The sequence below is a fragment of the Mustela lutreola genome, chromosome 1, assembly GCF_030435805.1.
Source record: "Mustela lutreola isolate mMusLut2 chromosome 1, mMusLut2.pri, whole genome shotgun sequence".
NCBI lineage: Eukaryota > Metazoa > Chordata > Mammalia > Carnivora > Mustelidae > Mustela > Mustela lutreola.
Window position 1 is genome coordinate 221,798,754 of NC_081290.1, and position 18,078 is coordinate 221,816,831.

Below are 18,078 nucleotides of genomic sequence, written 5' to 3' on the forward strand. Positions count from 1 at the left end.
GGGTGTGTGTGTGTGTGTGTGTGTGTGTGTGCGTGTGTGTGTGTGTATGTGTTGTAGACTACCTGGGGAATCTGATCATGATTGCAATTCTGTGGAAGGGACTCCTGAGAAGGACTGATATCAAACATGAGGATATCTAAGCTGTGAATCTCCAAGGGCCTGGGTCCTATAGGAATTGCATCTCCCTTTGAGGCCACAGTTTTCTCTGAGAGCATCAAATTTTACCCACCCCCAAAAAATCACATTCACTGAATCACATGGTCACTGAGCCTCTGTGTGGTAGGCACTGTGTTACCTGCTGCAGCTACAGATGAAGCAGAGTGACGTGGGCTTTGTCTTGCTCTGCGAGTGGCAAGAAGCCACGAAAACCAGATGCTCCAGCCTCTGTGGTCATCGCATCCCCTCCCAAAGTCCAACAGCAACTTTATATGAAAAACCATAATATTCGGAGATAAGTCTTGCTTACTGCATCATGTTTGTTTATTTATTTATTTATTTCCCTTTTTTTTAAATTTTTTCAATTTATTTATTTTCAGAAAAACAGTATTCATTATTTTTTCACCACACCCAGTGCTCCATGCAATCTGTGCCCTCTATAATACCCACCACCTGGTACCCCAACCTCCCACACCCCCGTTTATTTTTAATAAAGGGCAGAATTAGTATATTATATTATATCCTACTAGGGAATCATATATATATAGATATATGTTATATGTCATATATATCCATACTTATACATATATACAACAAACAGTCCTTCCATGTGGCAACAGTGGAATTGTGATTCTAGTCCATCTCTCTGTTTTATATATTGGATACCACACTTCTCTGAGGCCTTAGTATGTTTGGTGCCTCCTTAAGAACTGTGCATTTAGTGAAAATAGGGATTATATCTTAAATCTCTATTTTTTCAGTACCTGTCACACCACTTGGCACATCATGCATGCTCAATAATTGTTCATTGAATGGAATTAGGTTTAGTTTTAAGAAGCCAGTCCTTTGATATTCCTGTATTGGCCCTCATTATAATATGGAATATAGAGTTGTATAAACATTTATTTATCCCAGATTTTAGGATGCTGTTAGCCTTAATGAAATTACATGTGTAACAAAGAACAAAAAAAAAAATGTGGAAAAGTCATTTCTATAGATTCCAATTAAATGCATTAAAACATGAAATTAAATTAATTTACTTAAATAAATAAATTAAAACATGAAATAGCTCATGTACGTTATTCATGAAAGACCTCATTTCAGAAGATTAAAAATACATCTCAATTAAATTATATGATCACCTGGGCAGGTAGTTAAAGTAGCACTGGAAAAGAAGGAAAAACAAAAAAAACAGTGTGATAATATTCAAAGTTCATGAAATTATACCTTTAAATACCAAGTTTGAATTTGAATGGGTCACTCTCTTAACTTCTGTAGGATGCCAAAAAAGGCTACATGCCCAGAACAGTGCAGGACAACGTGTGGCATCATTATGATTTTCTAGCACCCGTAGAAATTGCCCAGCTGTCACCACAGAACCTGAGGTTCAGGAAAATCAAGTCTTTGAAGAAAAAAATTTTTCAAAACCAGGAAATTCCCTCTATCTCTGCAAAAATATCAACCCTCTCATTTTTCTAGCCTTCAGTAATGATCAGTGCAGGATATGGGAAAATTTGAACCTAGTCCACATAACTGTCCAGGCCCCAGACTGTCAGGTGCATGAAACATTGCCTGGGGACTTAAGTGTCACCAGAAATGTCACCGGTCAAGAGCAACAACACCAAACGCATGTGGCAGAACTCTTTTCAGGAAGAGAGTCTTGTGAGTTTAAAGACATGCATTGGTAAACTGATTGGAAATCAGGGAGACCACCAAGGCAAGTTCAGGCAACAGTTGGTCTGTAAGCCCCCAGAAGATGATGGGAGCTCATTCACAGCATATGGTTTTTGGTTTTTTTCTGGGCATTCATGAAATTATGGCTAGGAGACAATTACTGCCTATACTTCTTGTCTCTTTACCAAGCAACCACTCCTCTAACTAAATACAGAAAAAATTATTCAGAGAATATTGTATTGATATACTCATTTTAAAAGTCACTAAATTTTCAAGAACATCACAACCCACTCTTATCTTCTTCTGATTAAATGGAGGTACACTGGGACACCTGGGTGGCTCAGTCAGTTAAGTGTCTGGCTTCACTCCAGGTCATCATCTCAGGGTCCTGGGATGGAGCCGTACCTCCTGCTCCTTGCTCAGCAGGAAGCCTGCTTCTCCCTCTTCTTTTGTCTCTCCCTCTGCTTTGTGCTGTCTTACTCTAGCTCTCTCTCAAATAAACAAACAAATAAAATCTTTTTTAAAAAATGGAAGTATACTTAGCCATGCTTTATTTTTATTTATTTTTTTATTGTGTTATGTTAGTCACCATACAAGACATCATTAGTTTTTGATGTAGTGTTCCAGGTAGACAACACCCAGTGTTCCATGCTTTCTATTCCTTCCCCCAAGGTTTTTGCCCAGAGAGGCTGCGAGATTTCTTGTCTCAGGTGTCCTGAGGCCAAACAGAGATCACACTGCCCTAGTGATGACGGAATAGAAAACAGGACCTCTTAAATGGCTTTCCTGAACTCCCACATTGGCTCTTGTGATACCATGTTTTAAATGTTCTCAATTCACAGTATAAATCTTGCCTCAGCTATGCTAAAAACCTTTCATTCCTCTATAATTTCACTAAATCCTGTTGCAGTCATGAGATTCTTTTTTTGAGTATAGTTGAAATACAATTTTACATTAGTTTCAGATGTACAACATAATAATTCAACGATTCTCTATGTTATGCTATGCTCACCACAAGCCTAACTACCATCTGTCACCCTACAAAGCTATTATTAATAATAATACCTTTGACTCTATTCCCGCTGCTGTACTTTTTATCCCTGTAGCTTAGTCATTCTGTAACTGGAAGCTTATAACTCCCACTCCCTTCACCCACTTTGCCCGTCCTCCCTCTCCGATCTCTTTCTGGCAGCCAGGAGTCTGTTCTCTGTATGCTTCTTTTTGTTTGCTCATTCATTCATTTTGGTTTTTAGTTTTCACATCTCAATAAAATCATATGGTATTTTTTTTAAGGTAGCAATGATTATTTTTATTGTTTATTCACAGATTAAACAGAACATCTGGGTTAGTGAGTTGTTGAATATTTTATTATACTCAATTGAGAAGTCTATTGTTTCTTTTTTTTTTTTTATGTTATTTAAAAAAAAAAAAACAAGGAGCCATCCCAATCTGGATGGCATCATCTCTTCTTATGAAGACATCCTGGATACAAGGGAATTAGGCAACTGCCATGACTTGTTGAGGTTGAAAACTAAAGACCCATAGAGGCTGTAAACCTCCCACAGTTTGTCTGATGAGGGATCTTTTGAGTAGCACTCGGTATGTATCCATAGTGTGTATAGGAACTGAAGTCAGCATACATGATCATAGATTTGTTAAGCAGACATTCAGAGAGACTCCACTAAGGACTCCACTCTGCATGCCAAAAGGACTTTTGTCTTTTAAGAACTTTTTTTTTTTTTTAAGATTTTATTTATTTATTTGTTTGATAGAAAAACAGAGCACAAGTAGGCAGAACGGCAGGCAGAGGCAGAGGGAGAAGCAGGCTCCCCACTGATCAGGAAGCCTGACATGGGGCTCAATCCCAGGACCCTGAGATCATGACCTGAGCCGAAGGCAGAGGCTTAACCCACTGAGCCACCCAGGCGTCCCTTTTAAGCACTTTCTAACAGCATTTCTTTCAGCCTGAGCCCTTAGAATTCATTATCACAGGTTTGTTTTTGTTTCTTTGAAGTTGTTTTTGTTTTTTTGTTTTGTTTTGTTTTTTTCTCCCCACTGTTCAGCGCTTTGATAATATGAAGGGCTTCACTCCAGAGAAGTCACTGAAGCAAAGAAAAGCTTCACAGAGCCATACTGGGAGAATTAAAACATATCACATGAATTCAGTCTTCCTTTTCTGTCTTCCATCAAACAAAAAAGGAATTAATATGGAGACGCACCCATACAGGGACTTTGAGTTTTGTTTTGTTTTTACACATGAGGAACAAAAACCTCCATAAAGCCACCAAAGCTTCCTAACATCATCAAGTCCTCGTCTATGAGTCATTAACTTGCTGAAGCCCAGAAAATCACATTTGGTTTAAGGCTGTTTGATAATGTAGTAACACAGTAAAATGCGATTTACCAATTAGCTCAAGTAATTAGAAAATCAGAAACATGCTCTAAGTGGCTGGTAGACACACATAAGTGAAGTCTATCGTCATTCTTTATAGCTGTTGATTATAGTTACAATTACACCTTCCACTGATGATACTGCATCCAAGTACCTTATGGAAGAGAATTCACAAGTACCTATGTTTACAAATCCCATAAATAAATGAATACTGAGTTCGGCCAGTCATTCTTTCCGTCCTCTTTTCTTTCCTTCACCAATTATTTCTTGCCAGACTTGTTTAGCAATAGGGTATCTGGTCCTTGCCTTTATAGAGCTCTTAGTCTCCAAGAACTATGTTTAAATTCTTCTAAGGGAAGAAAAGTCAACTGGTTAAGACCCTACAAACGTGACGGTGGTTAGAAATTTGTCTTTCTAGAGGATCCCTAAATGCTAATGATGTTGCCGAGACACGCGTAAGAAAAAAGACACAGCCAGCGCAGGAATTTTCTCGCTCAGAGGTTTTTGCCTGGCTGGAAGGGACTCTGTGATGAGAATGGGGATTGAATATTTGTTAGATTATTTTAAAGCCGCTCTTCATCTATTCTGTGTGCATCCTGTTGACATCAAAGACCTATGTGATTTGTTGCCTGGCTATATTTAAGTATTTCTCTCTGTAAATTCATATCAATGCAAGAGTTGTTTAGATGGTTAAAGCTTTCTCACTAGGAATTTCAAACATGTCCTACTTTATTCTCTTCTTGCTGCTACTGAAGTACATGAGCATGGTTATGTTACATGGTCCAGGACTTCCTAATAAATATAACGAGGATAATGGGGATGAATTACCTGAGCTTGAGCAATAAAGAAAAGGCATTTCTTATCTGACATGATTATTCTGAATACTATTTTTTGGCAAAATACGACTAAGTGTGTGCTGCCTTTTCCACTGACTTTTTAAGGTCATAGTTTCATTTTCATTAATGGAAATTTTAAAAGATATTAGGAAATTATTTCCCTTGTAAATGTAACATTTTGCCCCTATGTGGTTTCTTCTTTGTAACCTCGCAATGCATATTTTGTATTGTTCCCTCTGTCCCAATTATCACAAATTCTAAGGAATCCAATAAACTTTATTTTTTGCAGTTTCACTCATATATTTAGATGATATTTTATTTGGCTGAAACATACAATCACGAACATTAAGAAAGTGTGGTTTACTCATAGCCAGAATGAAACTTAACCCCAAATGTTGTTTAAAAAGCAGCCGTCTCCTCCTTAATATGTATTTAATCATTCTTTCTTTTTTTCCTACTTACAGGTCAATGGAACAGAAATTGAATATGAGTTTGAAGAAATTACATTGGAAAGGGTAAGAAAAATCCAACAATCCAAAAACCCCAATCTTGCATTTGACATTCTGCATCGTAATGATTATTTTGTGAAATCACACAATTGTGTATTATACCTTGGAAGTTTCTGACGAGACTCAAAAATATTAATGAAATGCTTGCAATGGAGGGCACAGAGACAAACAGATCAAATCCCCAGAATATTCCATATGTAAATTGCATTGCCAAGATTTGGAGAAATGAATGAGAAAGTCAGAAATATTCAGTGAGCTAGTATAGCACTTTTTCCTGTTGTTTTCATTATTAACATTTTGTTATGCATTTTTAGATACAGTACAAAACATTTTCATTTATATAATGTTAATGCTATCTCACAACTACCATTATCATGCATTTTTTAGTTAAAAAAAAGTAATGCATTTTAAAGACACCCTCATGGAGAAAAACAGCAATCCTGTAGATCTCTGCAAGTATGTTATTAAGGCCTTTGAAAGGCTTTGACAAATTAGGAAATTTCTGGGTTACAACCCTAATATATAAAAGTATTTTGTAAAATGGTAAGAGAAAGACCAAAAACCACCTAGAAAAAATATGACCAAAAGACATTAACAAGACATTCATCAAAAAAGTAAAGGCTAATAATACATGAAAACTTGTTCAACCTTATTAATAAACAAAGAAAACAGTGATGTTAAACGGTTTTTATCTGTCCAATTGGCAAAATTTAAAAGAAAGGCTAATATTCACTGCCATGGAGTGGCTCTAGAAATTGTAGAAGTAATTTGGAAAAATGGATCAAAAGCTTTAAAATGGGCACAGTTTTTGGACTCAAAAATTATACTTATAAAATATATAAAGCTGTAAAGAATGCTTATATTGGTATTTATAATAGTGAAGATTTTAAAAGTCAAATGTTTAATAATACATTATTATATTCCAAATAATAGAAAATTATATTAAATTATATTATAATAATATTTTTAAGAATATTTAAACATAAGAATGGAAGGCCTAACAAAGTTATCTTACCAAATTAAAAAAAAATAAATTTTATAATGGTATGTAAATATAATCCCATAAGTACCAACACGTATAATTTTCATTTATAAGTATACACAGAAAGCCTGAAAGGATCTACATTAAAATGTTAACTCTTGTTAAGAATTTTGGATAATTTTTTGTTTCTTCTTTTCATTTGCATTTTTTGCCAAATATTCCATAATAAACATATAATTCATTTATGATAAATAATAAATAATAAATTTTTCTAAGCTGTTCCATTCAAGTATGAATTCAAACTCTAGACCTGCACTTAAACGTGTATTTCCTTTTAAGTTTACTGATTATTCACTTTCCTGAGTCAGAGAATTTTTCATTCTCAGCCTAATTTTTATTGAGCATGAGTGGTTTTAAAAGGAAATTTACATTAAAAGTTAAGTGTTTGACAGATGTGTTCTTTAAAACTTCCATTATGAACTTTGGTTAAATTTTAATGGCATGCTAAATGGAGAAAAATGAGGCTTATGGAAAATTAGCCCAAATGAAAAAAGAGAACACATTTCTCCTACTAAATCACTAATCTTCTCTCTAAGACTGGCTATATAATTTGCAGAGCACAGTGTAAAATGAAAATGTGAGGCCCTTGTTTAAAAATTATTAAGAATCAAAAAAGAGGTCAAGACCCAGACATAAAGTGCCACACGACTTTTCTTAAATGCAGGCGCCTGTTCGACGGCACAGATATCACACTCATGGAGTCACCCCTTCTCTCTCCCCACACGCCCTCATCTTCAACATGATACTGTTTGGTTATCCTGGTTCTATAAGGCAGAAAATTGAAGCTCACTTTGGTGTGAGGTAGAACATTCAGTGGGAGTGAGACAGCTGTGTGCTCTAGGCTGTGTTCTGACACTCCCTTGCCTCAGGATCTGGTGGTCATCTCACCTCCTGCCCTTGGAGTCTCAGTCACACTCTGAACCTCATCACTGCCATGAGCTATACCGGCCCCCCAAACCTCTGTCGAGCATCGTCTTTGTTGAACACGACCTCTTTTCCGTTCTTTTCATTTATTCCAGTACCACCCCCCTCAAAAAGTCTTCCAACTCCACTGGGACCTGGAATCACCAATTTTACCATTTCCCTCCAGTTTTCACCTTTCCTACGCCCACCCCACCCCCACCCACCATACTACAAGTCTCTCTCTCACAGGCTTTTAATATGCCTTCTCCTCTCTCCCCTTCCGTGCTCCAAGAGCAAAGCCTCAGCCCTCCATGCCAGAGCCTGGGCAAATGAATGGGTCTAGAGAAGCCCTCGTTCACCTCACTTTAATTTTATAGCTATTGATTTCAAGCGAACCTTCAAAGCATTTTAGCAATCTTATACGTTTCTTTAGAAAAATCACTCTCTCATTCTCTGGGACAACAGATTCACAACTTATTTGCTCTTCTCAAATCTCAAACACCCCCAACCTCATACTCAGCCCCAGCAGTTGACCTCTCTCCCTGTGTCCTTGAGAAAACCCAAGTAGTCACAGGGAGATCACGTCACCTTCCTGCCACCAGCTCTGCCAGCGTGCTCTCCCTGTTCCAATGGAAGAATGTTCCCTGCTCCTTTAGGAGGTCGGCCCTTCACTTGTGACCCACTCTCTCTAACCTTTTGTCTGTTTAAGGACTCTGCTTCTGTACTTGTCTCCTCTCTCTCTCTGTCTCCTGCAATATTAGTTTCTCTCTCTCTTTTCCCCCTGGATAAATTTAATACAGACATGATGTAATATCTCTCGTTAAAAAAGAAAAAAAAAAACCTCTAGCAATGGAATAATAATAAGAAAAAGCAAAACAAAGCAAAACAAAACAAAATGTCACGTGGCCCAGTGTTCCCATCTTCTTATTGTTTCATACTTCCAGTTTCTTTACCAAAAATCTAGGAAAGCTGTCCGTTTTCAATAACACTTTATTACTTCATTTTCTTATTTTAACCAAGTTCATTATTTTCATCAGTAGTCCTACAACCATCTTCATCAAAGTCTTGACAGTTTCCATCTTACGAAATTCAAGCATCACTTCTCTGCACTGACTTTTCAGCAACATTTGATGCAGTTGTCACTGGCTCCTTCCTTCAAGATGATAATCCCTTGCCTTGCAGGACAAAACATTTCTCCCATTTATTCACCACTTCATCGACACTCTGTCTTCGTCTCCTTGCTGGCTCCTCTTCTAAATGTTGGAGCACTCCAGAAACCCAATGCACAGACCTCTTCTCAACCTCTCCTCATTCCTTCGTGATCTCATCCAGACCCATGGTGTTGAATACCAGCTATCAAGTAATGATTCCCAAATCTGAGTTATGATCTCTCTCCTGCTTTCCAAATGTGTACAGCTAACAGTCCTGTTGGCATCTATACTGAATATAAAGAAGGTCTTCTAAACTGAGTATGTTCCTAACAGAATTCATGATTTCCCTGCACTCCCAACCCTGGGGGCAAAAGCTGCTTCTACCCTAATATTTCTCTTCTTAGCTAATTGGTTCTATCTGTTCCCTTATTATTCAGGCCCTCAAAAAAAACCTCCTCCAGGAATCTTGCTTAATTGCTCTTTTTCCCTTGGCATCCAGAGCAAGCCTACCAGTGCTGCCATGAAAATGTATTTCAAAATCAATCAAATATTATCACTGACCCTGCTGAAGCCTAGTCCAAACTCGTATCATTCCCATGCCTGGACCCCTGTAGTAGTTTCCACTTCTGCCCACTCCTCAAAGTAGCCAGAGTAATCTTTATCAAAATATAAACCAGATTATGCCACTTTTATTCTTAAAACCCTCCAAGAGGTGACAATTACACTCATTATTATCACCTGCAAGACCTTATACAATCTGACCCCTGCTTCCCTTGGTGACATAGTGCCCTCATCACCGACTCCTAGAGCATTTCACACATACTGTCTTGTCATTCCTCCAAAAAGGTCAAGCTTTCCCTACCTTAAAGTCTTTATGTTTGTTATTCTGTCTTCTTGCTAGAATCTCCCTTTGGATCTTTACCTGACTTGCTCTTTTCATCATTAAATATCTGCTCAAATGTCTCAGAAAAGCCTCCCTTGTGCACCCCATTTAAATTCGTACTGACATCCCCATTGCACTTTTTTCCACTTTCATAGCTTTATTATTTTTTTAATTGCACTTACCAGTATCTGAAATGTATATATATATATTTTTAAAGATTTTATTTATTTATCGGGGGTGGGGGTCAGAGAGCGAGCACAGGTAGACAGAATGGCAGGCAGAGGCAGAGGGAGAAGCAGGCTCCCTGTCGAGCAAGGAGCCCGATGCGGGACTCGATCCCAGGACGCTGGGATCATGACCTGAGCCGAAGGCAGCTGCTTAACCAACTGAGCCACCCAGGCATCCCCTGAAATGTATATTATTAATGTATTTATTGCTCACGTTGTTAATATCTATATCCTTCCCTAAATATCTGGTATATGTAAATATGTAGTCACTTCTGTATCCAATTTGCCTAGAACATTGTCTGGAATGTAGTATATACTCAGTGAATGTTTGATGAATGAATGAATGGATTATGCCGGCGCTCTACCCCTGCAAATGCGGTGAAGTAGAGACACATGGCCTGCATTGGAATCTTGGCTCTATGACTTACTGGTTGAGTTAGTTTGAGCGGAATACTTAACCTTTCTGTGCTTCAGTTTCCACACCTGAAAATGAGGCTGAAGGGTTTGTAATCTCTCTTCGGGTCTTTATGATGATTAAATAAGTTAATATAAAGGTTTAGGACAGCATGCATAGTGATTCTTCACTTTTACTTTGTGCTAACATAGTAGGTCTCACAAGTGTTATTTATTAGATCATAATGGAAGCTATTAAAAACATAGCCTTCCAGTCTCAATGATCTAACAAGTCTCATTAATCTAACAATGTCTCTCATATCGATTTTTTCCCTGTCACTTTGATGATTGTCAGACATCCAATCCAATAATGAAGTTATGGTTCTTATTATATGCTCTAACAGCTTCTACTTTTTCTATCTTTTAATCTCTATAACATTTAACTTAGGAATAAACTCATCACATTTAGTAACACCCCTATGAAGTGGATATGGCCAACTCCATTTTACATATCAGGACACTGAGGCTCAGAAACTAAATAACTTATCAGAAGTCACAATGTTAGTGAGGAATGGAGCTAGGCTTCAGTCCCATGACCAACAGATAACCAAAACCTAAATTCATTGCCACTGAGTTAGAGTGTCCTCAAAATTAAGTTCGAATGTCATTTCTTCCAAGAACCTTTTCTTGATTTTCCCTCTGGGCTAGGTCCCCTTTATCAATTAACCCAAGCAGAAAACTTCTCACACTAAACAATGAATAAAATGTGTCTTTTCCCCTGACCTACGAATTCCTTGACAGGAGGAATTTTATTATAGTGCTCTTTATATTACCATGATCACAGAAAAAGAAAGAGGAAAGGCATTGAATAACTTCAGAACAAGTTGATGAGCCCTCCTCTGTGGCAGCGTTGTTCAGTGCCTTGGCCATTTGCCACACACAGTGAATTCCACATGTGTCTAAGGTACATATATCTGTCGGGCACAGTCCTTGTTTCTTAGAATTTTACGGCCTGGTAAAGAACACAAATAAGTCAATACACAAAAACCATGAATAACAGTGCTATGCATACCTGCTCCAGAATGGGGTATTTCCCTGAGCTGGCTTAGGAAAGATGAGAGGAAGCAAGATATAGAAAAGGGAGTGGAAGGCGGCCTCTCAGACAGGGAACAGCAGATGCAACTGTTGGGGGACCCCATGGAAAAGTAACATGATTAAGGAACTTCACATCCAGAATGACTGCACCTCAGGCTGAGGTAGGGCTCCAGGGAGAGGCCAGGCTAGAGAAGGCTGAGAATATAGAGCCCTTAGGTAACCTATAGAGGAGTTCAAATTTTATCCCAAAGGCAATGAAGAGCGTTTGAATAATTTTAAACAGAAAAGTAACATAATTGGGGCACCTGGGTGGCTCAGTTGATGAAGTGTCTGACTCTTGATTTTGGCTCAGGTCATGATCTCAGGGTCGTGAGATGGAACAGCAGGCAGAGGGGGCTGCATCCTCAGCAGGGAGTCTGCTTTTCTCTCTCCACCTCTGCTCCCCCTGGTCCCCTGCTCGCACTCTCTCTCCCTCAAATAAATAAATCTTTTAAAAAGTAACATTATCATATTTGTGTTTTAAAAAAGATTACTTTGGCTGTGATATTGGGTATATGTTTCATAGCATTCAGGAGATAATACACGAATGCCATTTAAGACATAATTTAGTGGTTAAATTCTGCCAATGGTGATAAAGAAGGAGATGATTCAAAACATGTTAAGAACGTTAGAAGAACAGATTCTAATGTTTTATAAGATAGGAAAATGCCAGAAAGAGCAGAAAAATCAAAGATACCTAGATTATAATCCAACAAATTCCTTTCATTAGCATGGTCTGGGACTCTCAGAAAGGCCACCTGTGATATTTCAAATCTTTTTGTCACCGTAGGCTCTGATGACATTAACAAAGGTAGCTGAGTATAAAGTCTATGCCTCTGAGTTATTTATCCATTATTCATGCTCGAAGTTAATAGGTTATGTACCCTCAGTATGACTTATATCAAGAGAAGCTAGTTTACCCAGCATGGATAATAGATTCTTCAAGGCTTTATAACCCTAACCATCATGCATGTCTGCAATTTAGTAGAGATACTGAAGTGACTATATAACTATCTGTCACCTCCTCTGACCCCTTTCCTGACAGCTGCAAAATGTATGATCATGTGGTTCTACTTGAACGTTCAGTCTGATGAGTCAGGGATATTCTTTTGCAGTTAAAAAAAAAAAAAATCCAAAGATCTGAGCCATCTTCCCAAATGTAAACAATTTGTAGGGCAGAGGAAAGTGACTGATTTATTAGACCCTCAACATTCCTATAGATGGACCAAGTCTTGGGTGTAAGGTGGGTAACACGTGGATTCTGAAGACAGTATTTGTGAACTGCCAGGTAAGAAGTAACCACATAAAGTGTCTGGGGGACTCTCCAGATTCATCCCTGTATCAGATTAATTGGAAAATCATTGGGTGTCTGAATGATTTAGGCCAAATGTGTTTATCTCAAGTAACTGAATTTTCATGAAGATGAAAATTCCAAAATTCAAATGGAATTAAAGGTCTATCACTTCAAATAATGTAGAAGCTTTGGATTTGTAAATTCCTGATTTTCTTCTGGGTGTCCTCAGCTAGTTTCAATTTAATAGTAGCAGGAATAAAAAGCCAGAGTACCAATGATATCTGATGGGATTTCAGCTATTATATAGTTATCTATAGTACAGTCTTATCCCCATATAATTAATTTTTAATAATCAGTACATTTCTTAAATTCCAAAAATTATGTATGTTCAGTTATCAGTGTATATTTTAAGTGTGTTTGAAACATATGCACACATGTATATTTGTGCCTAGAAACCACTTAAACATAAATGTGTATTTAAATATAAATTAAAACATTTACTAAATATGTATGAATTTTGATCTGAATTTTGTTGGCGAGATTTGTGGAACAAGAGTAGGTTTCTATAGGCAGTGGAAAGAAGCATAGTCTTTGAACTCAGACCTTATTTGGGATCCAGGATCAGCCACTTTCTGTGTGACCTTGAGCAGGTTACTCAACCTATGAAAGCCTCATTAGTTTTCTCCCTAATGAATGAGACACTAATATCTATCATATAACATTATTGTGAAAAGTAGAAATAACATATGTATAATACATAAAAGTGTTTATAGAACATCATAGATGTTCAGTAGTATTAGCTACCATAAAGCGTGTACACACACTACACTCTTATGGAAGCCTTGTTTTTTTGTTTTTTGTTGTTTTTTTTTAAGATGTCACTGCTTCAGGCTATGATTCAGAGGCTAGGTCAAGTGGCAAATGCTTGCTTCCTCTTTCCCCTGTGTGTGTGTGTATGTGTGTGTGTGTGTGCGTGTGTGTAGCTATATTTGTGGTAAACAATAAGCTGCTTAAGTGATCCCCAGAATGTTCCTATATCCAATTATCAGTATACTCTTTAAGCACGCTGATTGTATAAATGGAGTCTGCTCTTGAATTTGCAGACAGAGCTTCCCATAGTGCTGTTTGTAGCTCTCTCCTTTGTTAGCTAGTAAGAATTTAGTTCCAGGCTAGACAGACAGTTGCAGTGTATTGTTTTGTTTTCGATAGCTTCAGGCTATGATATCTGCTTCCCATGCCCCAACAGACCCAATAACTTTTGTATTCTATAATCCCCCACTTCCAGTGTCTACATATGGTACCATGAGCAGCTGCTATGTCAGACAGAACTGATAGAAGGATCATCCCCCTTTGGGGGAATGGCTCCTCTCCCATTCTAACCATGGCATTCTGGGGACAACTGCCAGTCCTGGCAGCCATCACACCGGGAATTGGTCTAGAGCAACGAATTGGAATTACCCGGTGAACCAGTAAGAAATAATACTGAAACATGAGTCTGGCTGGCCCTAGACTAAATGAGGAAGTATGTCAGGAAAGTGGAGCATGGGACATCTTCATTTTGACAACATTCTTAGTGATTTAATTCACAGTTTAGGGGTTGACACCTGAGACAAAATGAGCCAATAAAAGGTCCCCCTCGGGATTTTTCCCACTAGAGTGTGAGGAATAGAGAGGTGCCTCATTCAACTGTGTAGCAAAGCTGGGAGATAGGAGACAGAGGAGGCCGGTGGGTCTCCTGCTGTGTGGGGTCAGCTCATCTAAGAAAAGGAGGCTTCCTGCAGAGAAAGCCAGAGACAGAAAATAAGAGAAAAAGGGAAGGAGGGAGAGTGAGAGAGAGAAGAGGGAGAAGAGGTTGAGAGAGAGAGAGAGAGAATTGGAAGCATTCAGTTACCCCGTTAGGGCTATCTTAAAGGCATGAGACACCACTCCCTGTCCATTGGCTACATGAGTCTTCCCTTAAATTCTTCTTAGCTGAATTACTTCAAATCAGGCACCTACGACTTGCCAACATTTGCACTTACCCAAATGTATCTTGGTGTTTTAATGGAGCTCTCACTGTGCTGAAGTTGCTGAGTAGGTCCTAGGTGATGGCTAGGCCTGTACTGCCCTAGCCTGTTCTCAAAATAAATGTTGCCTTGCTTAGAGTCTTTCCCTTTTCTAAATTCTAGTCCTGTCTCTCACCGCTAAGGTAGGGTCATAAAGCAAAACTCTCCGGTAGAAGAGTGTTGGCAGGTAGCTGTAAGCCTTAATACCCCGAAGCTTACACATACCATCTCCTTTAAAGTAACCCATTACTGTGTTCCAACTCCCAGAAATAAAAGAGCAATAAAAAAAAAAAAAAAAAAATGGCAAGTAAAGAGAATGGCCAGTGACAGGTCTATGAATTTAGGTCTCTACTGTCTAGAAACTTTTCTGATTTGGGAACCAGCAAGCTTTGTACCTGTGGAAAGCAGTCTGCAACATTAACGACTGGACTCAGACGTCAGGGGAAAAAAAAAAGACTGCTAGAAATATAGTTTGCAGTCATTTGAGGGGTCATTAATCTAACTTTTCTTTGAAGATAAGCATCAAAGTCTCAGAATTGAAGAGCTCCTGGTAAATATACCTCAAAGGACTGATTTAGACGAATTGCCACAAAGCACATTTAGCTGAAATTCAGCTGCTGACTCCAACTATCTCCATTTTTCTTTATAAGCTCCACCTGAGTTATCTCCCTTCTTTCACCTCACAAACCCTCTGTTAGCTGAGTATTTAGCAAGTACTCCCTTCTAGTTCATTAGTCTGGCCTCAGTGCCCTCATATCATCTAAACTAGCCAATGTTTTTTCTTCATGAACCACTTGTCACGCTGTTATTACCCCCATCTTCCTTTGACATGGCCCCGGATTCTTCCATGCATATTTAATGTGAGTGTAGTGGAACTTCTAAACCTAACTTGTTTTGTTTTGTTTTTTTAAAGAATTTATTTATTTATTTGACAGAGAGAGATCACAAGTAGGCAGAGAGGCAGGCAGAGAGAGGGGGGGAAGCAGGCTCCCTGCTGAGCAGAGAGCCCGATGAGGGACTCGATCCCAGGACTCTGGAATCATGACCTGAGCTGAAGGCAGTGGCCTAACCCACTGAGCCACCCAGGCGCCCCTAAACCTAACTTGTTTTAAACAAAATCCACACTGGAAAGTCTTACACAGAAATGATGAAACTCTATCATTCCCAAGTTGAGTTTTCTAAGCAGAATAGATCTATTTCTGTGGCTTGTACCAACAAGATACAGATGGTTAAGAAACTTTGGCAGGGAGAACCCTCACTAGAGAGTCCCCGGACTGTTTAGGATTATGATGAGTGTCCTCAAAAGTAAAGACCCAAGGAGCAACAGTACAAGCCACCAGAAATCACAGATGAATCACTAAATACTAGATCTTGAGAAACGATAAAAACTGCGTATTTGGGGGCACCTGGGTGGCTCAGACGTTAAGCATCTGCCTTTGGCTCAGGTCCTGATCCCAGGGTCCTGGGATTGAGCCCCGCATTGGGCTCCCTGCTCAGCGGGAAGTCTGCTTGTCCCTCTCCCACTCCCCCTGCTTGTGTCCCCTCTCTCGCTGTGTCTTTCTCTGTCCAATAAATAAATAATTTTTTTTTTAAACTGGGCATTTTGCTACTTGTAACTAAACAAATTCTAACTGATGTAGCTAGCGCAGGAGCAAAAGCAGTCTCAGTAGCCAACTGCCAACCTCGTAAGCAAATGTAAGCTCAGTCCTTAGTGCTTCTCTTACAGCCACTTCAGCCATCTCCAGAATGATCCCACAGTTCTATGTCCTTACCCAGCGGTAGACAATGTGTTCCTTTGTTAGTCATTTTTCCTCACAAGTGACTGCTGGGACACCCACTGCCCCTTATCTGAGTTGTCCTTTCTAGTCAGTCAGGTTTCTGCTGTACCTTCCCAATGTTGGTTGGACATTTGTTGGTTATCTATCCATTTCTTTCTTTTTATGTTTTTCACTTTGCTAACTGTCCCCAGATTTTAGTTCAGATATCTACCTTGGCCATGACAGCCCACGTGATCGGATGAAAGCTTAGGTGACTCTCAGTTCCAAGGGTAGTTTCTGACTGATTTAGGCCAGTTAGCACATCCTACCACCCTGGCCTCCATCAGGTGGTGGATATGCAACCCAACTCAGTGCAACCAGAATTCCATGACTTTTACTGGAAGAGCATGAGGTGAGGAACTCTATAACTCAGATAGGAGTATGGAGCCATTTATGACAATAAGAAGTTTCCAGCTTTAGAATGAAGGAGCATTTTAGATGGCAAAGTAGATAAATGGGTTAAAGATAAGCCTTGGCAACATCTTGAGACCATGACTCAAACCACTTTTGAAACACTCCTTCTGATTTCAACCCTCTCCCTCTTTACCTCCCCTTACAATGAAAACCTGCTTTAATGGGGAGAAAGGAAAAGGGAAAATACAGGAGAAGAAATAAAAATACTAGTAGTATCTCAAAATAGAGATGCATAGTAGAAAACCTGGAAGTTATTTCAAGAATTTAAAAAATAGTTAGAACTGGTGGGTTTTTAAAGTATATATTTTATCCACTTAGCTTAATGAGCTTGATGCATTTTTAAACTTTCAAATGATCTATCCTTCTGAGAAATGGAATGCGTGTGTTATGAAAATATTCATAGGCAAAAAAAAAGAGAATATTCATAAGCATCAGAACTTCTATGATATACTGTCTAGTTTTAATTTTTTAAGATTTTATTTGTTTATTTGAGAAAGAGAGAGAGAGAGCACATGCCCATGAGCAGGGGGAGAGGCAGAGGCAGAGGGAGAAGCAGACACCTCGCTGAGCAAGGAGCCTGATGCAGGGCTCAATCCTAGGACCCTGGGATCATGACCTGAGCCGAAGGCAGATGTGTAACTGACTATTATATATATATATTATGTGTATATAATATATATATATAACAATGTTCAGTGTGTATAGACTGTGCATAAATTAAACAAGATATATTTAGTCATTAAGAAGAATGTCATTTTGGATTTAATTCAGGATCACCAATCAGGCCTTATTGATCCTAAAATTGCTCTTCACTGCCTTACCATTTTTGTGTGAGAAGCTCTTCCTGAAAACCCAGTTCGTGTATTACCTCACATGAACAACTTTGTCAGATTCTCTCAGTTATGGTCAGCTAATTCATCCTCTGTCACCTCAGGACTTCCTCATTGTCATCTATGTTCATGTTGTATCTACATTCTATATAAACTTCAAGGTCCTCAAAGACTAAAATATTTCTCAGCTTAATCCTTTTTATTTGGAATTTTACATCTGGCTGTTTTTAATCCCCAGAAGAATCTAGTAGCTTGCTTATTGAATCAGTGGAAGAATTATTTGGTCTTCTGACAAAAGGTACAGCATAAGGATAATTTGTTTACTCCTGATTGTGTATATGTACATACATAAATACACACAAACACATATGTGTATAC

General features: G+C 38.6%; 1 protein-coding gene across 19 annotated transcripts in view; it reads left to right on the forward strand.

The window, feature by feature from the left end:
• Positions 1 to 18,078, forward strand: part of DLG2 (discs large MAGUK scaffold protein 2) — a 1,588,988-nt gene that overhangs the window by 932,351 nt on the left and 638,559 nt on the right. For all 19 annotated transcript variants that reach the window (XM_059187674.1, XM_059187632.1, XM_059187635.1 and 16 more), the window contains one exon: positions 5,523 to 5,573. In XM_059187674.1, the coding sequence (XP_059043657.1) occupies positions 5,523 to 5,573 (51 nt within the window). The remainder of the gene's footprint in view (positions 1 to 5,522; positions 5,574 to 18,078) is intronic.